A 25,330-nucleotide genomic window follows, 5' to 3' on the forward strand; every position below is an offset into this window, starting at 1 on the left:
TCTTAAATCAAGTTCTACTAGGTTAAAATAAAATGCAAAGCAGTTGTTTACAACACTGAAAAATCACAGTTACTTGTGTTTATTAAAGGACAAGATGTCAAAGAAAAGGTGCAATAATTTGCATCACAAACAAATCCACAAGGTCCTTCCCCATGAAGGTAGCTGATGACCACAGCCGCTTTCCCACTGCATCTCACCAGAAATTCTGCCTTCTCACACACCCTTCCTGTTGCACTAATCAGGGYGCAGTAACAGTTGCAATAGTTGCAGTAATCTTACTATTTCTGCATGTTARCCATAAATCTTGTTTGTTTGTTTGGTAGCTTCTCCGGGATCCCTTAAGATTTCAGCTTTCTTCCCCAGAATTTATTCAAAACACAGCTGTGACACTCCTATCACATTAAGGATTGTCTCACCTCAGTGAAGATGAGACTGTTTCCAACAGATAGCACAACTCCCCTTAAAAACAACTTTCTGAACAACAAATCTTTCCTCCCCTCTTCTCATACATCCATGTACTTGTGCAGCATATGCACTGTACAATGTTTCTTTTGAACCTTGTATTTTTACCACTGTATAAATTGAATATAGCTGACACAAGCCTCTGATACACATTAAACATACTTCATTGCTGGCTCCTGAACGAGATCAGACAAAACTGTGATGAATCACATTGGGCAGCAACACATTTATGACCACTGACCCCCATCCAAACCTACTGGTAAGGAATTCTGCAAGAGTATCAGGAGGTGTCTTAGAAAATTCACAGATTACTCTATGTAACGGATATTTGCACTACTCTAATCAAAATATTTCTTATAGAAAAACAGTAAGTCTGTGTGTGAGTGAGAGTGGTGTGTGTGCATATTCTCAAGAGCATTTATCCCTTCAGCTTTGTGTAATTAACCAGCATGAGTTGGCAACAGAGCCACATATACAGATGAGGAAGTCTAAAGCTACACAAAAAACAGAGATGTCTTTAAACACCTTGGGAAGAGTGGGAGGCACACAGGAGTGAGGAGATCAGACAGAAGTCAGTAGTTTAAGCTTTTTTTCCCAAAGCCTTGTCTCAAGTATCTAAAGGGACATAAACTTTGTGGCAGGTTGACAGGATTTCTAGGAATCTTTGWCTGTTGGGATACTTCTGCTCTACCTGTCTCTTTTTACAGACACAAGCTGTTTAGCAAAGGCTTTTCACAGTGGGAGTTTCCGATCACAGCCAGAAAAAGCCAAACAAGACAGGTATGTCCTTAATCACTTGTCTAAAGTCAGCTGCTTACACTTAAGCTGACAGCATAGGTGGCTTGCATGAAACTGGCTTTGCACTGAGACAGATCCATGCGCTGTCTTCCAGAAACAGGACTTTGGGGGTTTCTGGGGTATAAAAAGGAGCAATAGCAGTTACAGGGTAATTCAGGTAGAACAGGACCTCTAGAGGTCATGTTGTCCAACCTCCTGCTCAGTCAGGCTCAGCTATGAGGTCAGATCAGAGGTTGATGAGAGCTTTGTCCACCTGGGTGTTTAAAAATGTCTGAAGGGAGAGACTGCACAATCCATCTGAGCAACCTGTTCCAGTGCTTCTCTGTCCTCACTGTGAAAAAGTTTTGCTTTACAATCTGAACATCTCATTTCAGTTTATGCCCGTTGTTCCTCATCCTCTGACCACATATCACTGTGAAGAGCCTGTCTCGATCTTTGTGGTAACTTCTGACAGGTAGTCCAAGGTTTCTATTAAGCCCCTCCAAAGCGTTCTGTTCTCCAGGCTTAGGAGGCCCAGTTCACTCAGTCTCTCCTCACAGCAAATGCGGTTCAGCCCCCTGATCATCTTGTCAACCCAAGATGCATTATCTGTTGTTCTGCTAATACAGCCCAAGATGCTTTTAACTTTCTTTGTGAGCAGGTTATACCATTCAGTCACGTTCTGCTTGCTGCCCACTAGGATCTCCTTAGCAGCCAGTCAGTCCCAAAACTGCATCTTTTCAAGGGATTATTTCTTCCCAAGTGCAGGACTCTGTATTTGTCCTTGCTGAATTCCATCAGGTTCCTGCTGGCCTATTCCTCCAGCCTGTCTAGGTCATTCTGGATGGCAGTCTGGTTTTATCAGCTAGCCCCCCACTTTGGTGTCATATGCAAACTTGATGAGGGAGTAGTATACTGCCTCCTCTAGGCCACTGATAAAGACATTAAACAGGAGAGGACCCAGGATAGATGCCTCCAATACTCGATTTGTTACCAGCCTCCAGTTACAGCATGTCCTATTAACCACTACCCTCTCAGCCTAGCCATCCAACCAGTTTTTCAAAAATCTGGTTGTTCACCCATCCAAACAGTAGCATCCTATCTTGGATATAAGACTAATGGGAGAAAGACTGTTGAAAGCCTTGCTAAAGTTGAGGCAAATGACATCCACTGCTCTCTGCTTGTCCACAAATAGTCRTTTACTTCATCATAGAAAGTGCTTAAGTTGATGGAACATGACTTACCCTTGGAAAATCCATGCTGACTGTGTTCCCAAGCACCACTTTCTCCTTCATATGCCCTGAAATGTGTTCCAAGACAACTCAGTCCCTGATATTCCCAGGCACTGAAGTTAAACTGACCAGTGTTTAACTCCCTGATTATCCTTCAGGCATTTTTGAAGACAGGTGCAACATTTGCTTTCCTCTAGTTTTCAGGAATCTATCCCATCTCCACACAGCAGCCAGTTGTCTCAGCATCTCTGGATCTAGCCTGTCAGCCATGAATTGTACAGGTCAACTCCCTGTTAACCCTGATGTTCCTTGCAAGTCTGARCTCCAGCTCTAAATCCTCCCGTTTGCCTCCCAGGCAGCATGTGTTTGTGTACAAGTATTTGAGGTGTGCCCCCAATTTTATTATTCCTGAGCGCTCTCTTGTTCCCATTACCCAGCATTTTTTGCTCTCCATCCTATTCACCATTTCTTGACTGTGCATTGTTCCTACTTGAAAATTCTCCTCATTACAGTGACTGCCCTTTAGTCCTTGTTCTATCCCTACTTTGTCAGATAGGGTCCCTCTCCGCCCAGCCCTGGAGTGCAAGGCTGCCTGCACTTAGGTGACTATACAGTAATACAATATTGGAACAACTGTCTGAACAAGAGAGTTGGACTATCAAATTTAGGTATGGACGTAGGACTTTTAAGCAGCAGGTTGTTTATTTCAATGGAGTATGGCAGAGAAAAGGAAGTGCAGGGCCAGCACTAGAAAAAAAAAGAGAGAGAGGTGGGAAATAAGGTTATTACACCCTATCAGGCCCTCTTCCAAAAGTCAGAATGTTCCGCAAGGCAGTGGAGCTTATCTATGGACCCTTCCAGCTTCTCAGGAGATTGGAAGAATTGCAGAGCTATCCCTAAGGTCTATGTCTAAAACACAGATGTGGGAGGGTGCAGTAAAGAGTGGAAGACTGATACTAAGGGGAGAGGGAAAGAGAACGGAACGAAGYTCAATAATCTTGAGTGTGATTTATAACATTTCTTTATAGTGATATAACAGTAAGATAATAGTACTACTAACAATGGTAAGATTGTTAGCCAGTTAAGAAATAGTTATTTTTTTTATTGGTTTCTTGCTTTATCAATACATGTCATAATTGTCCTAACTGATTATGTGCCAACTCTCCACTCCAAAGGGGGAAGAGTCAGACTAGGGCAATAACATCATGCCCTTGACTCTCACCYTCAGAGCCATATAGTCACTTTTGATACATCTTAAGCTGTTCAATTAGGCTCAAAATATTACTTAAGACAAAGTTTCAAATGAGGTATTTAGTGGATGAGAGACTGAGATGGCTATGAAACACATGGGCGCTCCAGTCCTTGTTCTAAATTAGTTAACAGAGCTTAAGCACAAAGCTCTAGCTCTAAGAAAACTTCAGAAAAAGATTCTCTCAAGAGCTAAATAGAGGAAAGCATCCGACTTGGTCCTAATTAACAGTCTGAATGCCTACTTCTCCCTCATTTCACTCCTGTATGATTTAGTTGGCTTCACAGTAACCTCACAGAAACCTACATGTTGCATGCAACACTGCTCTGGCACCTAAATATGAAGGGTCCATACACAGAAGTATGCCTCAGTGCATTTGGCAGTTATACATTTCCCAATTGCAACAATCTCAGTTTTGTTCCTGTTACTATCCCTTCAACTCCTTTTGTCCCAGCTCCACAACCTTCAGCTTCTCCATATTTTCTGCTATCTTGTATCCTAACTTTTGCCTGAATAGGACAAAGCATTTTGATTATATGCTGCTCAGTGGCCAAATACTTTTCCCTCAGGAAAAGGAGCAAAACTTGGGTTTCCTTTCTTCTATCYGGCCACTAGTGTTAATAATACACTCTGTTGCTAAGTACTTTTCCGTCCTGTCAAAGACRGCTGACAGTGGTTAGTGGAATCAAAAGATACTTGGGAATGCCTGAATAATGCCATGAAGCAGCAGAGAAAACTGTCAGACTGCAAAACTGTAGACTTGCCTCCTTATGAAATTAGCCTAGAGAAGAACAACTGCATGTAAAAACATTAAGAAAGAAAATGTTGAGGTAGACAAGATAAGGCAGTATTTCTTAAAAGCCTCAAACAATGAGTGCCAACGTWCTGAACCTGAAATGAACTGGAAAGCACAAGTATAATAGTCTGCAGATAATTAAGTAATACAAACTGCACAGGATTAAGAAAGCACAATTTGTATCTTTACTCACAAGTTCAGGGTAGATAATCCCACCTTTTCAGCATAATTTTGAGTGACAACTGAAAGCAGTCAGAGGTTCTTCACTTGTACCAGTTTTAAATACAGATATACATATAAATAAATACATAAAAAGTAACATTTTGTAAGAAACTATATGACCTAATAAACCTTATGCTTCATGGCTTAGGCATTAGCCACTCCAACCGCAGCAAAGGCATGCACACACACAATTCTCTGCAGATCTGGAAAACTGAGCAATGTCACAGGCTCTTCTGCATCGTTAAGTTTTCTTTTATGAAACAAATTATCACTTACTAGATTCTAAGATTCTTTACACTTTCTACTCACATACTCCTAATTTATATTTTTACTTCGAAAACTTTTAAAAAAGGCACAGAAGGTCAGCACTGAAACCTAAAGTTCTGCCTAAAAGCCAGAACTTTTATTCTTCTTGTCCCAACATAAACATTCCAATAGTCAACACAAACATTCAATAATCAGTCATCTGTTTGAAAACTCTTGAAGTGCCTATACCTTGTTTCCAGTGAAACCCTTTTGCTCCCTGCTTGCTTCTCTTGTTACATGAATCCTTAATGATCTCAGGTCCACATTTTATTCTGACTGCAGACTGGACACATTTCCCTCTGTAGATGATACAGCATTACTCCTGATTCAGACAGAAAGAATCAATAAAATCAGCAAGAGGTATTCTCTCACTCTAGGGAGTAAGATGTACCATATGATGCATTACTTAAACATCTTGTTACAGAATCATATCATCTTAAGGCTTCCTTAGAAAAAAGGAAACAAAATAAAAAATAATGATGCCCCAAAAATATTGGATAGGCTTTACAGAGCATCACAAAATGCTAGAGAATGAGAAAATCATCCAGATAATCTTAATAGTGCACTTTCTGAAATGCGCACTTCAAAAAAAATAAGTAACAAAAAATCCTTCTCATAAAGTAATTGCATGTAAATGTAAAAAAAAGTCTTAAAACAGCGGTATTTTAACAGTGTACTTATATGGTCAATTATTATCCATTTTATTTCTGACTCTGAACTATCTACATAGTATCAATTCTAACTTGTTCCTGGTCTTCCTTCTTGAAGAAGTCAATTAATTCTAAGAGGAACTAAAGAAATTGGCAAAGTATTTTTTGCAGAATCTGTTCTGCATAGATACTATGAATGGATAGCCTAAGGTTTGGTTCCTTCCTAAATCAGGATAAATCCTCTAGCGTGCCTCCTCTTCTATAGCCTCTCAATTCCAACCTCCAAGACACATGGTGCATACCTTCAGTGTTATGCTGTAAAGCCCCTACATTGCCATGCTGCAGAGCAACTCCATGATTATTTGGCGCAATCTGAACTCCAGAAAAACTGATAGCACTTAGGTCTGAAGGCCAGATAGATGTTATGCGGGAGCCAGTTGAATCCCAGGCCCTTCTAACAGTAAGTCTAAGCCTGGTCCAGGTTTGGGCAAAAAGATTCTGTTCTGAATTAGCTGGCCAACCACCAAGGTGGCATATGAACCTGGTAACACCTGTAGCCCTGTTTTACACATTGAGTGCCTGTATGAGGCAAGGCAAACCAACTAAAGATTCGGTGAGGTTTGATTATTCATATGTTCACTATGCCAAGCTGCATCCTATCCTCAGGGACAAGCTCCTCCTCCTTTTGGGCTTCCAATCAACACTCCATCTGGGAGGATGATCAGGAATGGGTATATGCAACATGATTTCTAGGCTCAGCTGATTCTCAAGGAAAGCTTCCCCTAGGCCTTGCTATGGAAGTAGAAAACCATAAAAATGCTAACTATGGCCTTTGGCAAGACACAAGAGGGGGAAACAACCCTAGTAAGCATCAGACCTTACAAGTACTTCTTCATTTTAGGAAAAAACTATCTTTCTCAGAGGTCAAACAGTTTGGAAGGCACCAGCTTAAGACAGAGAAGGGGTATGACAGACAGGAAAAATGGTCATCCACAACAGCTAACTCATTACTAGCTAGAATCCCACAGTACAGCTGCCATGTCCTGGCTCAAAAGGCGTCGAGCCACCATTGAGATGCCTGAAGCCACGCATTCCTGAACCTGTGCAAATCCTCCTTGCCTTCCATTCTCTACTTACCATCCCTGCATTGATTTTATAAGACCACATCATCTCCGTAACAGTGTAGTCCATCAACTTCGCTATTTTCAAAGCGCTCAGTTTAGGGCAACATACCTAGTGCCTAGACATATATTTCTCTCCCCCCATACACATCTTATGAAAGAGTAGCTTCATCTACTAGGAAAAGCACGTAATGTGACACCCATTGTGCAAGAACACAAACTGTGCTGAAATTTTAACAAGAAGTTATGCAAATGATAGGAACATGCATACACCAGTTAAAGGAATTGTTCCTTCATACTATCCCACAGAGAAAGCATAGATGTGGCTTCAGATTTTTTTTTTCCCCCATCAGCACATTCACCAGCCACAAAAATCAGGAAAAGCTTCAAAATAAATTCACAATAACTTAGGCATGGCATGCTACCCAGAAGCTCATCATTTTACTATTCATGACCAAAAAAAAAAAAAACAAAAAANAAACAAAAAAAAAAGCAGAATACTGATTACATTATTATACACTGGAACATTTTTAATTCCAAATAGGTGCAAGCGGTTCTCTATCACCTTCATGTATTAAAACAATCAAGTAATCAATAACATGGTATAATCAGATACACAATTTACAGAGATACATTTAGGAAATACAACTGAATGGCAAGCAGTAGTTTCCAAATAATGAAATTTTATCATATCAACAAATTTTTGCTCAGAATCAAGTTTGCCCCAAAACAAATGGGAAAAATCCATCTAAACTTTAATATATCCTAAATATATGACAATTTCTTTCAAGCAGAAATACTTAGAAAAGTGTATTCAACTAGATCACAATTATAGGCTCACCTACTTACAGGAAAAATGCTGCTTTCACTGGAGGGTGGGGAGTGGGGGGGGAGAAGGCGGCAATAAGGCCATACTAAGGAACGATTATAAGTAGAATTCATAGTCAGACATCCTAGTAACTTCATGTAACAATCAAAATAAAACCTGAGAATGTATTTCTGAAAATGTATAAATTAATCATTGTGATTGTCCATAGACTCATGGCAGCAAGAGCTACTCTCTATGTTTTCAGGTACAGCATAATACTGAAAATAACTAAATTTATCTAGCTTTTACTTTAGGCAGTTTGGATATCAGAACTGCACAGAAGTAAGCAGCACAAGCTAGACTTGTTCACACTGAAGATCAAAACAAGAATTCTAAGATTTTCAATTTGCAGAACATCAAAAYAATATACACAGAGCTGAATTTTTATTATCATCTGTCATCTCTAGGCTCTATTTTGTAACATCAGCTAGCTAGTGTTTTTGAATCATATACCAATTGAAAAGCATAGTCCAGTCATGCCAGCAAAAATCCAATTAAAAAAAATATAGGCTGCATATTAACACCACACAAATAGATAAAGCTTTCAAGGTATCCAGATCTTGTAATTGTTAATTAACCCACAAAGCTGCATGTAGAAGCACCATTTTCTTAAACTGAATATTACTGGACACTACAGTAAACGTAGTCCCCATGAAGTAAACATAAGGTTATCATTCAGCATCAGTAATAACTGAACAATATGACCCTTAAGCTTTTYTAAGGGCAAAAAGTACGTTAAACTATAAGGTTACTTGACATTGCCTCTGCCACTAGTTTAAGCAATTAGAAAAAAATTAAGACTCTGTAATAATATAATGGCACCATATAAAGAAAAAAGCTTGTGTTCACAAATTGGTACAATCCCTTCCCCCATTTTATCAATATATTAATAACATTTCTGATTTCTGGCTAACATTTAAAGTTATACATTTCCTGCTTTATGATTAATGGATGTCTTCAGTTTGTACATGGAAGGGCCAAACTAAAAATATTTGAGTGGTTAACCAAAGTTAAACTGCCGCTCATCTTTTGCAAAGTTATCACATCTCTTATTTATTCTAAGGTGTGGAACAAAGTGCTCTCGCTTAAAAATACTTAAATTCCACTTTCCAGATAATGCTTTCAGTTATTCATGGAAACTGAATATATCATGACATCAGTTTGGGCATAGTATGTATTTTTTTAAATCCTATTTGGATGTAGAAATACATTAGGTGTCTTGTCTATCAATAGAGACAGAAAACATTTTTCCACTGAAATTACGCATTTGCAAACAATCACAGGATATACTGAATCTTCTTACATACACTCCAGGTCATACCTTTTGGGTTTTATCACTGTCCAAATACTTGGAGGGGAATCAGAGAAGCACCTGACGTGTATAAACACGTATAAAATTTCAGAACAGTTACTGAAAAAAAAAATTCTCAGAACTATATAGTATATCATCAATTTTCAATACTCCAAGAACTTCCTCATCTTACAGAGAAGGAAAATACTCTGAATATTTCCAGATTATTGACATTCCTTCAAGAAACAAACAAATTAAGCAGAGTATAGGGAAAGCGTCTCTCCATTTTGACTGAAGCGTTGCAAGCATGGAGAGGAGAGACCAGCCAAATGCATACACTCAGCAGAGAACTAAATTAATATATTATCATCAGAAAAAAAACCTTGAGATAAATCAAGCACATCCTTACACCAAGAGCCAGCTGAAAATAACTTAATGGGCATCTCTCCCATAAACAGAGATCCCAGCATTATGGTTGTCCCATTACTAGTAAACATTCTTTTAGGAGTTGAAGAGATTCTCACATTTTGAAATTAGAAACAAAAAGAATATCACTTGTTAACTTTATTCTCTGAGCATACAAAACTAAGGACACAATTTGGTAAGTTACAATAAACCAGATGTTATGGCAAATAAAGTTATACAATACTTTTACAAACTACATACACATATAAATTGTACATTTTGATAACGTTTTGCCAAAAACAGGATGACCTAAATAAATGTAGCAAGAAATCCTGAAAAAAATACCAATAGATAGCAGTATCTATAATTCATTTTTATGATACAGTGAAGAGATACTTTAACTGTAGATTATATATTATTCAAATAACTTCTGACAGCATCTTCACACTTTCTTTCTAGGCCAAGGACCATCAGAATCTCACATCTCAACCCGTGACTCTGATAGCAGGCTTACTCTTGTGTGAGTTGATTTTATTTTTCATATCATCACAAAGCTGAATAAACTTCTTCACACTAAAATCCATCTTTTGTAATTTTTTGGAGTATTATATGAACTCAGTTTCTTTGCTAATGATATTCAAGCATTGACTTCACTACAGTCCTTACTGGAAACTTTTAACACATACTCCTATGTTTCAGATACTTTTTTTGCTTTACTTCTTGGTTTACTTCTGTTAAGATGACAAAGCTTTTGGCACAATCGCAATTTGGTTCAGATAGGGAATCACAGTAGACTGGGCTGCAAACGTGGTTTGGTTGATTTAATTTTGCTAACTGGCACAAGGCAGCACCTACTCCTAGAGTAGACTGCATGGCCAGCAGCAACCAAAATACAGGCTAGATTATTCTGCTTGTACAGAACATCAACCTCTAATTTCATTCCAGCACCATACTGCCTAAAACAAAATATCAGACCCGGTTTACTAAGAAGTTTCTGAAACAGAAGTTTAGCCTCCTCACTCCAGTATTCTCCTTYGGCAGGAACAGTATCACATAAAGAGCAAGAGTATGCCAAGCGTGGTAAATAAGCCAGATTTTCAGGAAGAACTTTAAGTTTATGGATATCTGAGTAAGGAATATTTTTCAGATAGCCATAATCAATGAATGTAAGAACAACAGACTGACTTGATACTTCACTAATTTCTGCTCTGTTCCACTGCGCTTCCAGTCCAAGCTTGATCAAGCAACCAGCACCAGGAGTCACAAGTTCTTTTGGTAAAGCTGGTAGGTTATCAGGGAGGTCAGAGAGCAACAGAGACAAGTTCTTCATACACTCAAATAAGCCTTCCAACTGAATGCAGAAGTTCGAAGGATCAGTAACTGTAGTTGCAAATCCAGGATACCGTCTGCCGCTCTGCAGCAGCATCCACGTGACTGAATTTATCCTGAATGACGTAGCAAATGCTTTACAGTCAATATTACTGGCTTTCTCTGGTCCAACGATGGTCTTACCATCAATTAAGAGCCGATTCAAATACTCCAGAAGTAGAATTTCTCCTATTAAAATCTCTACTTCCCATAGACGAGAGGATTCCAAATATCTCAGAAACAAGATTCTTATTTTATGTCCCAGGAGTACATTTACCAAATGGACAAATGGAATTCTATTTGAATTTTTAAACCAAACCCATTTACAAGGCACAGCTTGTTTAGGAATACTTTTCATCTCATCACTGAGCATCTTTACATTATTTAAGGACACCATCTCACACTTGCCACAATCCATGAGAAAAACTAGCATTAACCTCTCCCTGCTAAACTTCTTTATTACTTTTGATCGATACCACTTTAAGTTCCTTTTAGACTTCGTCATGCATTCCAATCCTTCTTCAATATTATCTATTGCAAGCAAACAATTTCTTTCTGCTTCTTTGACAAGCATTACATTTAAAKCATTTAATACCTTGAAATTTCTAAGTAGCTTCACATGAAATTTTCCACACCCTGAAACATTAATTATTTCTGCTGTTTCTACCTGTCCAGGATTTATATCTTGAATAGGAACTTTTAATAGTGTTTTGGAAGTATTTTTTGTCCCAACTGCCTTAGCTTTACTTTGACTCCCTAAATTATTCCTCGAGCCCCTGTATTGAGGATCGGTATTCATAACCAGAATTTGTTTTGATGTATTTTCTGGACTACGCATTGATGTATTTTGCAATTTTGTCCTATGTTTTTTCTGCAGAAGGACATCAGACATAGACTTTCCATCACAAATTATATCTACTTCCCACTGCTCTCCAAGCTGTTGCAAGAACTTACAAGTCACTGGCTTGTTATTAGTTTCTCTTACAAAATAGGAAATACTTTTATTAGTCCAGCTCTCATCAGCAGTACTTTTTACTCTGCTAAGGAAACAAGGAATACTGAGCCTTGGTAATGCTAAAAACTTTGTCTTAATCCTGTAGATCTTTGAAGGACTTACAACTGCTGTATTACCATAGTCAATGAACTCTACCTCAAAGGAATTTTCTGATTTCACAGTTTTAATAACTGCCCTATAAAAAAAACAATCAGTAGAATATTCTGCTAAAACAACATCMCCTACCATGAGCTCACCTAAGTCATGCTCACGACCTACATTTGCTGTGCTTTCATTTAATTCTTCTGCTAGTTGAATTATTAAGTTTTCCTCCTCTGCAAGATGAATATGGAAATTTGATGGACTAYTTACATGAGAAATATACCCTGCCAGTTCTGAATTCCCCTGAATATCACGTTGAGGAAGACTAGTTAATTTAGCTATATTTTCTTCACTCCTTTCCTGTTGACCTGTATAATTTAGTCTTTCAGTAGAAGATTCAAAGACAGTATTTGCAGTTACTTTCTCTAAATTTAAAGTAGGTTGACACTGTGAGTGAGAAATAGGCTTTTCATCTACAGGTTTCTCTTGGTACTTCAGAAGAGCATTGACACTATTCTTAAAACCTGGTTCTTCACTATCCTGGGAAGTCAACAGTTTCAAGGACTTGCCACACAAATCATGTGCGCTACAAGCTGTCTGCTCTTCATCTTCAAAATTTTGCCCCGTATTTGTGTGATAATATGCATCACGTATTTCATGTTGCAATTCAGTTCCCAAACTAGTTCTTTCAGAATCTTCCACGTTTAGTTTTTCAATTTCTTTGTCATCTTCTATGTGGTGCACCACTCCATAACTTCCAAAAAACTGTTCTGTATAATTTTTCACAAGTACCAATTCTTCCAATATTTTTTCTCTTATTTTCTGACTTACCTGGAGCTGTCCATCATACAACTCCACAACAATCTGCCCATCTGGTTCTCTGGATATAATTACAGCCTTCAGCAGTTTACCAAGAAAAGTCTCCTCAAACCATCTATTGACTCTTACTGGAATTTCTGTCTCCCTAAGATTTGAAAGACAGCATTTAATAGCTTGCATTGGTGTTAACAGTAGGTCAGTGGCATACTCTGGAATGGGTATCAACTGGTCTCTCTCTACCATATGTTTATTTCCAAAGTCAACAAAATCAACTAAAAAATAGGACGATGATTCTGTAGGAAAAGCCACAGCTCTATAAAAGAGACCATCTTCAAAATATCTGGCTATACATAATCGTGTATTGCTAGTATCATATTTTGCATGATTTGGCATTTTACTTATTTCACTAACCTTCTTCATCAATGCATCTATAGTTTCAGTGTTTCGATTAAGCTGACAATAGAATTTTGAAGGACTATGTATATGAGTTATATAAACTTCCTCTTCACTGCCAATTTTTATATTAAAAGATGAGTAGCAAAAACTGTACAGAGAACTCAAAGATGCATGTTTTCTCAATCCAACATATTCAGGCTGGGTGTGACCATGTTCTCTTAGAAATTCTTCTGCACTAATAAATGGCGTCTGTAAGTCAACGATGTTGTACAAGCAGTTTGGGCTCACAAGAATTAGAGCATAAATGATACAAATCAGTGGTCCTTGAGAAGCAGAAATGAAGTCCTCAAAATGTCTACATATCTCTTCAGACCAATTAAGTGTGTCAATCTGCAAGGGTCCATTTTTAAGACTACATCTAAATGCTTGACTTTCCAGAGCTAGGAAGTCTGGATGAACAGCTTGAAYATCCTTAAGTAACACTCTTTCCTGATTACCAAAGTCTACAAAAACCACATCAACCTCCTCTGCAGATACTTGCTGTACAACAGATGCTCTGTACCACTTCCCATCTTTGGAGCATTTAACAACACAGGCAGCCTGTCCAGTTCTGTAAGGACTGGTATGTACTTTATAGTAAGTCTGAATTTGTTCCATCAAGTTATTCAGCTCTGGCAGTCTGCTTTGCAACTGACATGAAAAATCTGCTGGGGAATCAATGTAGGAACACACCACTTCAAAAATAGCTCCTGGTTTAAACATAAACTCTTTATAAGATACATTTTTCTCTGGTACTAACAGATGCTGCTGAGAAGTAGCATCTCTTCCAAAATAGGAGACCACAACAGATTCTCTCAGCACAGGAGGTACACTTAATGATCTTTCATTTTGAAAGAGCTGCCCATTTCCTGATACTTTATTTTTACTACAGCTGCTCTGTGTATATACATACTCGCTTCTTAACTTGTGGTGATTCAGGACTTGAGAATTTTTTTCCAGATTTATTAGAGATTCTGGTCTCCCCTCCCAGTATTCAGCACATCCAGCCTGAACCATATGCATGGCAACATTACATTCCTCCAAACCATTCATACATTGTGCATTAACAATATACTTGTTGTTTTGCTTTCCAACTACATGAAGCAGAATTGGTTTGTTAAACACAATCTCTTTGAAGACATCAGTTTCCTTTTTAACCCACACATCCTCAATGGGAAACGTGCATGCAAGTGTACAACACATAGCTAAAGCTGGTAAATCAGAAAACGCTGGAAGCAATGTTTTCACATCACAACAGGGTACTGTATCTGTATTTCCAAAATCCAAAAAGTAAACAACAACATTGGCACAAAGCACTTCAGTGACAACACCTCGATAATAGCGCATATCTTTGCTATACCGGGCACAGCACAGTAATCCAGGCTCTGGGTTTTTAAGGATCCTGTCATCAGTTCCACATTTGTTATACACATCTGCAATACTTCTCATCAATTGATGAAATTCATTCTGATATTCATTTATTTGAATCCAGAAGTTTGATGGATTTATTACATAAACCACAAAAGCAACATGGGAAGAATTCATTTTCATTTCTACCCTTTTGCAGTGGTTTGAAAAAGAACTGCCATATTCAGTTAAGGAGTTTGTCACTTTATTTCCAGTATAATTCTTAGATGAACTGTGGTTCTCATCACAGGTTTTGCAGTTTACATCAGTACTTGTGATTTTTGCATTGAAAGGTAAGACACACAATGCAGCTGCCTCATTCAGTTGTTCTGGATACTTAGTATTCACTCCAATTTTTTGATTTTGCAATGTAATATAATACAAGTGTTTATTGGCATTAAACAGATCAACACAGGCACACACACAAGTTTGCCCTATCAAGGCCTGTATAAGTTCTTTCATCTGAAGTTTTATTACTGCTTCATCTTGATTACTAAAACAAGACAGTGCACAAGGAAATGAAGTCATTGGTAATGACATAAATTCTTCCTTAAGTTTCCAAACACAACTAGATGGCACAGCTTCAATATTGCCAAAATCCATAAACCAAACTTCCACATGGTCAGAGAGAAGCTGTTGTATCACCCCTCTCTGCCACTGTCCATTTTGTCTTCTGGCAGCACAAAGTAAACCTAAACTATCCAATGATGTATTACTTTCCCTGGTCATAGCTTCATAGTACAAATGCATTGCTCCTGTCAAATCTTCCAGCTCTTTCTGCCATTTCTGTATCTGACAGTAAAACTTATTTGGACTTACTGCAACAGTTATTTTTACATTTTCTTTACTGCCAACAGGTATAAGTGGCAAGAGATCACCAGGAACTGGACGAAAATACAAAGGTTTCTCAGAATCACTAAATGTAAGTAACTCCTGGACTGCATACTTATGTTTCAACAATTGTGGCATTCGCTTACAAAGCATTTCTTGGGGCAATGCTTTYAGCGTTTCTACAATAAGACAAAACGAATCTCCATCAATAAGTTTTCCTAACTTTAGTTCACCAACATCACTAATGACTTTTGATACTTCCAGAATAAACAGTTGGTACGGCAAAACAGCTTTGACATGACCCGCAATCTGTAATCCTATCAGAGATGAAAAATAGTTTATAGCTTTTGGACCCCATTTTTCCCCAAGAGGAAGTATGTTTGCAAAAACTCCATAAACCATCTTTGGAGGCAGCTGAAACAATTCTCCACAAGCAGAAGCAACATGTATTTCATCAACCATTAGCACTTGCCCAATGTCTATAAGAAARACCTCATAGGTATTCTCTTTCTTTTCCAAAACTTTTCCTCTATGCCATTTTCCTTCTGTGTCTTCCACCAAACACGACCCACCAACATCAACATTATCTTGTACTTTAAATACACGTTCAATTTCATTTTGTAGTATGTTGTAGTCAAATTCACATCCCTCCTTGTATTGACCCTGAAAAGCTACTAGCAAACACTCCGGATGGCATTCTATGTGAGTTATCTTCAGATGTATGTCTAAAATGTTTGGTGAGGGAGCCAAAGATGCCATTCTTTCTGCAAGGCAAAGGAGTAAGATCAGTCTGATGATCTTCCATATTTTTCTATAGCAACTAATTTCTTGCATGAAATTTGTTTGCAAAATGTTTTATAGCATATTGTTAGATTATAAACATTTAACAACTTATGCTTTTTGTAGGTGGGATACACTTGGCAAAATTCTCTCTTTGTAGAGATATGTTCAGGTAACCCCTGAAAAAAGTACCTCCAGGCTAGTTCTTGCAGTCTGATTTTATCATTTGAGAATAGTTCATAAGCAGAAAGTGGTTCTCAAAATACCAAAAAGAAATAAAGCATTGTATCAGACAGGTGGAGAAGAGACCTTATTAAGAGATCTTGGTATTTCTGCTCAAAGAAACATAAATAATGTGAATTGTTGTTTATATCACCTCTGCTAATAATACAAATGGACCTCTGATCTGTTTTACCGTAGAATAGACTATTCAAAGTTTCTAGAGAGGTTTAGGAAATACCAACAAGTTCAATGGCTATTCTCTTCAAGGGAGATCCAGTTCACAGTTTCACCACATTAGACTTGCAGTTATCATGAGACATTTTGTATACGGCAAAAGTATTTTCAATATATTTCTTTTTTTTTTTTTTTTTTTTAAAAAAGTCGGCAATACCAAGAACTCCTACTAACCTTGCTTTTTCTCTGCATGACACTTTTTTAGATCAGTCACATCTACAGCTCTGTGCTTTGCCTGACTGAATTACACTACGATGTAGAGCTACATAGTGTTTTAAGTTTTCCTAAATGCAAGAACATAGGGAACACTGTCTGTGTCAAACATGCCTGCAGCATTGATTAATTAACAACCACATCAAATGCCCTTTGTAATGTGTTAACTAATAGTACTCTGTAACATTCTAATTCTGATAGTTTAAAAGTCTTCAGGCTCTGTAAATACTTCTCAGATCTTCATTTAAGATTAGGTCTTCAAATCAGCTTCCAGTTTTATCCAAATTTGGACTCATCAACAGATCTGTGATCACACATTGGTTTAAAAGGCTATCCATAATTTTAACCAATAAATTATACAAAATAAACCACTATTCCAACCAGTGATTAGGAGCAGTCAACACCTGTCGAACGTAAAGACAGTGAATAAGTGCACAACATTAAACTGGACAAAACATATGCTCGATTTAAGAAATTCTTCTTCATGCCGAAAGTGAAGCTTTCATTATCAACTACAAATTATTAAAATAAAATTTTCTTCAACCTGCAAAAATTCTTCATCAGAATTACAGTAACAACTCTTATCCTATGCATATATGAAGTGGCTAAGAGATAATATAATCCACCTTCCAAGTTGAATATAGATCCCTGTCATTTTAGTTTTATAGAAAATTAGTACTCTGGTAGTAAAAGTCAGCAGAACACCTTGGGTAGGAGAAAGAGATGACTCTGTAAATACATATACACACACACACACACATATATATATTTTATTTTCAAACTTTCCACTAAAAGCAGTACTGATCTGACTTTCCATCCTAACCAAACCCCTCACTTTCCCCTATAAAAAAATAGAAAAGTGAATTCCACTTGTTTTATGAAAGAAAACAACTTTCAGGAAAGGGTTCTGAGCTGATGGTCTCCAGCAAAAACCAGTTTCTTGTAGCCCTAAACAACACTGAAGAGGTCTATCATTACGGTCATCTTTATTGTCCGGYTATAGGCACTAATTCCAGCCCACCTACCACTAAAAACATTGATAGTCAGCAGTCTCATTCCTCTCTCTGTGTAAGGATCAAATCTTTCTTACATGAGATTTAAGATGTCCTTGAGTGCTCGATAAAGGCACCTCATCATTAGAGAGGTTTAAACTTTAGGAGTAACATCACTTCTGACACTTATTTTTCTTCCACTAAAACTAACTCCTGATTCCAGAAATATATAAAAAAGCATTTTGTTCTGCACATCACCATTTTCTGGCCTGTTAGCTCTACTCAAAGAGTGGCATCAGACAAACAGTAACATTTCCACAGTTTAGAGAAGAAGGCATTTTTTACTCACCTGCATACCAGTTACAGCTTATACTTCCATAAACCTCACTCCTGACTCTTATTATCAGCTCTGCATCTCTCTGCAAGAAAGAATATAGTAACATCATTAGAAAAATAAGAGAAACTGGAACTCTTGTTCTCCAAATCCTCCTTGTCCCCCCAGGACACAAACCCTGCAAGTGTTCCTCATACAGTTTTATAATACGGTTAAGATTTCAAAAAACAGTATTACAGAACTCAATTCTTCTTCCTAAAAGCAGGAGTAAGACCATTCTTTCTCTGCTGCTCAAGAAGTACACTATGCAATCACACAAATAGTTGCTAAGCAAGAGCACTTCCACACTTACTTCTGTTTGCAACGCTTCAGCCAGGCAAAATCTACAGCTGACTTCATGCACTACCTGACACACAGTTATAGCACGAAGAGGACTTCCAAACACAACTGATGGTAGGACACAACCAGTAACTTAGGAGATTTGCGCTACTCTCTGCAAAAGGGATGTGGGACGCTCTGTCAGGTGGTCCYGGGGGAAGGCGGCTGGCTTTGCACAGAGCGGGGCTCGAACCGGCAACCTGCGGGGCCACAGCGCGGGCGCTCCAGCCGCCAGGCGAGACCTGAAGCTGAAAACCGCGACCCTCCAGCGGCAGCAGTCACTTCCTTACCGATCACAAGCGACGCGTGAGAACCGCAACAGCCCGAGCACTTTACACTGCCTCAACACCGCACCGGACAGAGGACGAAACTCCCCCCCTCCCCCCCACCTCAGCCGGACAAAATGGCGGCGCGAAGCATCGCGCTCACACGCCAGACGGCGAAGCTACTTTGGCGCCTCTTTTGCGGGAGGCGGGACTGGAGGTTGATTGATGGCAGGGCCCAGCCAATCCGTATTGCCCAAAGGAGACGGTGCCGCCTCCATCTTGCGCGCAGGGCAGCCGAGTGCGAGGCTTTGGTAGTGGGGCGGTGTTGTGTGTTGTGGCAGTGTGTGTAGGTAGCTCAGTTTAGTTTGTTTTATGTTGAGGTTTAGGGATTTTTTGTAATGTTTGGTTTGTCTTTTTTTTTTTATAAACAAACTGTATCAGCTTCTTGTTTTTCATAAAATATCGTCTAAGCTTTATAAAAGGTGCCCCTGAGTTGTAAGTTACTGAATTTTCTAGGGTTATCTAGTGAGATCTGTTTTTTTCCCGTCATCAGGAGGACTCTCTCCAGGCCAGAGCTAAGTGTATCTGAACAGGCTGTAAAATGAGRTGGCTGCAACAAGGAAACGTGGTACGAAAAGGAGATACCTGGTTCTGCAAATATTGACAGATTCTGGTACTTGTATAACTGATTTCATTGCTTGGAATGAATGCATACAGGTGTAATAATCTCTGTGGGTTAATCTCAATTTTTATAGTTTTACCACTGGTTAGAATTGTTGCATCATAGTTATACCTGGCAAACTTATAGTAAAGCTGCCTTTGAAACACCTGGCTATAGTAATTTTCCTGAAATACAGCTATTATAGCTAGTCTTAAAAATATATTTTGTGTTTAAAGTAATATCATGCCAACTTGAATTAATCCTAAAATTTAAAGGCTTTCTTAATTTATTTTTTTTCAATTGAACAGGCATGTTGATGCTGTTCAAACTTTCTTATAACAGTACCTTGGAACAAAAATTGTAAATTTATAGCAAGTAAACCTAGTGTTCTATTTTTCTGTACAAAATGTCTAGTTTATTCTTGCTGTAGCTGACATAATGCCACTACTGGCAAGTTACTTTAATATACTGAATTTTGCCCAAGGTTTTTACTTATTTAAAAGAAAATAAAGGTACACATACCAATTATGAACTCTCAAGTTGTTTAAACTGTTCTATAATGTCGTATGTCTATAATGTGATAATGTCCTATGCATTTCCTCTGTACCCTAGCCTTTCCCATTTTGGGCTATTTTCAGCCACAACTACCACATGCAGCATCTGTAGCTAAGAGACATTGGGAATCCTTACATAAAAGATCTGAGCATACTTTTGAGACTTCTAATAAAAAAGTAGAATACCAATATGTTTAGTATAGTAATAGACTGATGAAAATCTTGTAATATTGAAATTTTCCCTTCTGTGAGGTGTCTTGAAATTATTTAACTAGATTTATCTATGTAGATTATCAGATTTCACATCCCTAGAAATTCCATTAAGCTAATTAGGGTCAGTTTGTAAGAATGGAGTTCATTAGTACCATACTCTAGATTTGGTTGTAACTTTAATCTCTTCAATAAAACTGAAATGCAGAACCTAAAGTAGATACCCCAGCATCCAGTGCAGTGGTGCAGGGAGAGTGCTGCCTGAGAATGGCAATTCAAATGCCTCATGTGCCAGGCAAGAAGCAGTCTTAAGCTTCTGAATGTACTAAATATTACAAAGAGATGCAGGGGTGTAGCTGTGTTTTACTGCTGTAATTTAGGCTGAAATCAGTCTTTCTGGTCTGTCTACTGCTCAAAGCCCACTTTTAGGGCGTAGTGCAATCACTTTTTTTTTTTTAATCAAGATCTTCATTTTTCTATTCCAATATTACAATGCTGATAGCAGCTGTAATATAATAATCTTAGAGCAGTAAGAAGTGATTTCTCTCAGCCTGARTTTAAAAACTACCTACCAGATCTTACTGAGTACCTTTGACATGTGCAGTTTTACACTGCATCCCTTTTTCCTGAAGTTGTGCCACTACAGGCAGGGGGAGAGGAAAAGAGAAAGTGTGACCAGCAAATGTGTTAGATATTGGACACTGTAGCTTTGCTACATTTTGGAAGAGGGTAGGGGATTTTTTTTAACCTCTTACAGAGATGTTTTCCCCATACCTATGTCTTGTTTCGTATCGAACATACAACCTGTCACTAGAATGAATCTGAAGTCATTACCATTAGGAGATTAGTCTTAATGCTTATATCAGTCTGGAAAATAGTGCATTTGTTTTCAGGTAGTGGAACAGCTTGAGTAAAAAAATAACAACAAAGCTACCAACTCTTCAAAAACTAAATGATGCCAGAAAWATCTGATGCCAGATTTTTAGAACAGTTTGATACGGGTTTTTACCTTGGCAAAACTAGTAAACATACCTTGATAACTGTTACAGAAATTCCTTTAATGCTGTTATCAAAAATAAATCTATGTGAAGAAAGAGGAGCAACAGAAATGCATAAGTCTGAAAACAAAAATATTCTCAGATACAAACTGAGCAGTAAAAGCATATAGCAAATGTTGCTGAAGTGTAGGTCATCTGTGTTTAAATTCATGAATGTAATTCAGGATGTATTTCAGAGTAATAGATAAATTACATCCTTGTTCATTTGTTTGATAAAGATGGACTATAACCCGAGACTTACTTTAGGAGTTTTGTCTTAGAAGTATTTTCTCTTTGCAATTTGTTGAGAGAGAAGCTCTCTACTGCTTCGTTTTCAGATAGAGATAAGTAACTTCACTGCGACTGTTGTATTTGCATTAAGAGTAATTAATGAAAAACTAAAACTTTGCACTAAGAAAATGTTTTTATGCTGGGATGCAATGGCTCTTCATACCAATTTTTATTCTGTAAGTGATAAGGATATGACTCTCAAGTTAGACTGCCTTCAAAACACTTTCCTGTTGAATTTCTTGTGAAGAAACAGATAATAGTTTTCATTACAGATCTAAGTGTACCGTGAAAGAAAGGAAAATTGTTCTTCTACTACAATTTAATACAATATTGTAAAAGAAACACCACTGCCAGTTGTCTGGAAGGAGATGGAACTTAGCAATGTATGGTAAGCAAAAGTTGGGAAYGTTTTGCTGAGTAGCAGCATAGTGTTGATAGCAGATGATAAATAACTAATCGTTCAGTTATAGCTGACTTCCAACATTTATGAAAATTGTTTGAGAAAGAAGAAAACAAACACCCATAACTAAGACACAGCTATCATTTGTTGTACAAACTTTTTATGGAGGTACTGAAACATAAAGCCAAAGTATGGCTTTAAATGGCAAAGACACATCCCAGTCTAGACACCAAAAGGAGTCTGCAGCCTTCTTAGAGCACTTGCTTGCATGGCAGGTGATAAATATATTTGCCTTGCTTTGAACRGCGGGAAAAAATAGACAAAAAAAATGGACAAACATTGCAACCAGTAGGGTATCATGTAAAAAAGAGATGAGAGAATATCAGCATCTCTCTTTAAGTTTTAAAATGAGAGTGAGCCTCACTGAGTTCCTGAGGGAAGAAAGAGCTGTTTAACCATCTACGTTCAATGGAAGCAAGAGATGCAGATTATAAGAGGATAAGAATGTCTCCCTAACCAAGGGATGAAGAAGTTTAAGACTTCATCCTCTCCATAGTGTTTCCTTTCYGGATCATTTTTAATAGCTGAACATTCATCATGCTGGTTCTCTGCACAGTGTGCTGATTGGAATGGATCACATTATGAGATACCTGACTTCCACTGTAAATTATGTAAGGATCTGAATTGTTTTGATTCTTCCTGGGGAGAAAAGCAGAATTAGACTTTACATCCTGTCTATAATCCCTAAGACTCTTCTGGGATCTACTACTAAGATAGTTTCTGGATATTACACTTACTGTGATAAAAACTTTTTAAAATAGATCATTTTGTTACACTGCTATATTTAGGAAGAGCGTAAGTCTTTTCTAGCAAAACACTGAAATTGCCTACTATAGGATTTGATCATCAAGTCATGACATATTAATGTTCATGGGCAGAGGAGCTCAGACTCCTTGGCTGAGTTCCAACTCTCTACGGCTTCTGAGTCTTGTGCAAATATGGGAATACATCAGTGTTTTCTGATTACCAGAGATGTTACTTATTTGTTGTGTGCAGTCACACAACTTTTCAAAAAGACATTGCAGCATTCAGCTTAATACATACCATTTGTGATTGCCCTTTAAACAGCTTTCAAATTGAAGATACATACAGCATACAGGTATGAATGAGTGGCTACAGCAGAAATACAAGACATTGTCAAATTCTGAAACTGAGGAGTGAAAAAATCAATAAAATTATGGTAAATGGATAGTTTATTTCCAGCATGCGTAGGCCCAGATTTATTGCTTTAAATGATAAAACATACATGACAAGTAGAAGGCATAAAAATAATCACATAATTCTAATTAGCACCTCCTTAAGAAACCAGTTACTTACATAGAAGAGGTACACAACCTTTCACACTGCAAGGCCTGTATATCGTTTTTTTTTTTTTTCCCCTAGGTCAATCCAGAAGTTTTGTTGTCTGTTTAGTATTAAACACTCTTGAAAAGGTCTGTGCACTTTTTCTGTTTTCTCCTTGAAAGTGTGTCATCAATGCATCCTTAATATTTGTCTGGTAACTTGAGCAACCGCCACTAGGTGGCAGTAACAACCACAAGTTGAAATGCTTAGCAATACACTTGTGTTACTTCAGTAGGCGGAAGGAGCACAAAAGCAATTAAATCAGTCTAGCCTATAATTAAATATGAGGGTGCATCTACTACAGTAGAAGAATCATCACATTAATTACATCATTTGAAATCACTTGAAATGTTTTCAGGTAACTTGAAAAACTTTAATTTACATACCTCTTTACTGAAGATGTGCTCAAAATTTAATTTCAAATATTCTACTACATTGTGTCTTACTGACTTTAAAAATTATGTTATCATTGGTGATACAAAGTTAATCATTAAGTCAGCAGTTCACATACTGAAAAGCAATGAGTAGAAGCAGCTCATGAAGCACTTTTGTCAAAGACTGAAGCTATTGCCATTGCTTTTAGTTAAAATCCATGTAGTACTTTTCAGTGGCAGTAATTCTGAAAGCGCTCCTATTATATGAGAAGATGTTCTGCCAATTCTACATGTGAAAGAGCGAATTGTGACTTACCATTGAACAGTGGGACAAAGTAGAGGTTAGAATTTCTGTTAATAGGGACCATCATAAACAGATAACTTTTGCCATAGTAAGTATACCATACCACTACAGCTATGCAGATATAGTCCCACAATTAATGGTGAGGATGAGTTCCTCTCCTGTGCAATCTATAGTGCTATGTGATAAGGTCACATCACCATGTTGTATTACATGTCACTGAGGTCCATGGTGTTGAGCTATTAAGATGCTGCACTGCAGTTTTACCCCAGTAACCATTTTTTGCTGGATGGGGTAAGAGAATCTCAGGCTCTCTTACATTAGCGAATACTATGGCACAAAAAGAACAGATCTGTAGAGTGAAACAATTGGTGCTGATGATCGCTAAATCCATATCAAATACCTTTTAAGGAAGGTAAGATTTCTTCAGTCTAGCTTTAGTGTGGTTGCATAGTCTGAATGCCTACTAGTATCCGAAGAGTGGGGTTTTTGAGTTAATTTTATTCCGAAGGATACCAGTTTGTGCCCTCTGGGATAGCTCTGCACTGCAGACCAAAGTGTGGTAAGTGGGGATGGTCAGGAGATTCACTTGAGAAGCACGCTCCTGTTCTGAACTAAATCTAGCATGGAAGCACCTACGGGGGAGCTGCACTGATACACTTAGTGGTAAATTTCCAGTTCATCATGGCAGTGGAAAAGTAGGGCTAATGGAGAAGCTGAATGCCTCCTTAAGCCCCTCTGTAAGATCTTCTGAAAGTTACTTTCTAGTAGTATACTTAGGTCCATACAGGAAAAGGAGCAGCCACATTCAGAGTAGGAATTCTTTACAGATAAAGATTTATATTTCTAACACGAATATTACATATCTAAAAATTCTGATGTAGATGAAGGAGGCTTTTTTTTTCCTAAGGGAAAAAGTGAAGTTGTATGTACAGTTGCAATTCTGTCATTTAAAATACTGAATATTATTTCTGATGAGTGGTGGAACAATCCATTGCATGTAGTTATGGTGTGGGTGAGCTAATTGAATTGTGAGTCATGGAATCACAAAAACTAAGAGCTGGAAAAAGACCTGTTAAATCATGTAGTTGTCTCTGAAGAGAAAAACTGAATGATCTAATAGGTCTTTAACATAATTCATTTCTATGGTCCGTATCAATTAACTAAATTCTGGCCCAACTCTACAAGCTGTATGTGAATAAAGGACCTTAGCCTCTCACACAGCTTAAGGAATGCAGTGGGTGTCTGCAGAGGTACACATTTCCGATTCTGTAGATCTGATGGCACTTGTGTGGTCTTAATTTATGCTCACTTAAAATCTTAGCAAACTTTTATGTGATTTTT

The 25,330-nt window shown here is 37.8% G+C and overlaps 1 protein-coding gene across 1 annotated transcript; it reads right to left on the minus strand.

Moving 5' to 3' along the window:
• Positions 1 to 10,163: 10,163 nt before the first annotated feature.
• TDRD15 (tudor domain containing 15) lies at positions 10,164 to 16,100 on the minus strand. Its single transcript, XM_085320370.1, has one exon. It carries the CDS (start codon positions 16,092 to 16,094, stop codon positions 10,164 to 10,166), a length of 5,931 nt encoding a protein of 1,976 aa, XP_085176496.1. The 5' UTR covers positions 16,095 to 16,100.
• Positions 16,101 to 25,330: the final 9,230 nt, after the last annotated feature.

Source organism: Rhea americana, unplaced genomic scaffold, assembly GCF_003343005.1.
Source record: "Rhea americana isolate MKP2758 unplaced genomic scaffold, rheAme1 scaffold_63, whole genome shotgun sequence".
Taxonomy (NCBI): Eukaryota; Metazoa; Chordata; class Aves; order Rheiformes; family Rheidae; genus Rhea; species Rhea americana.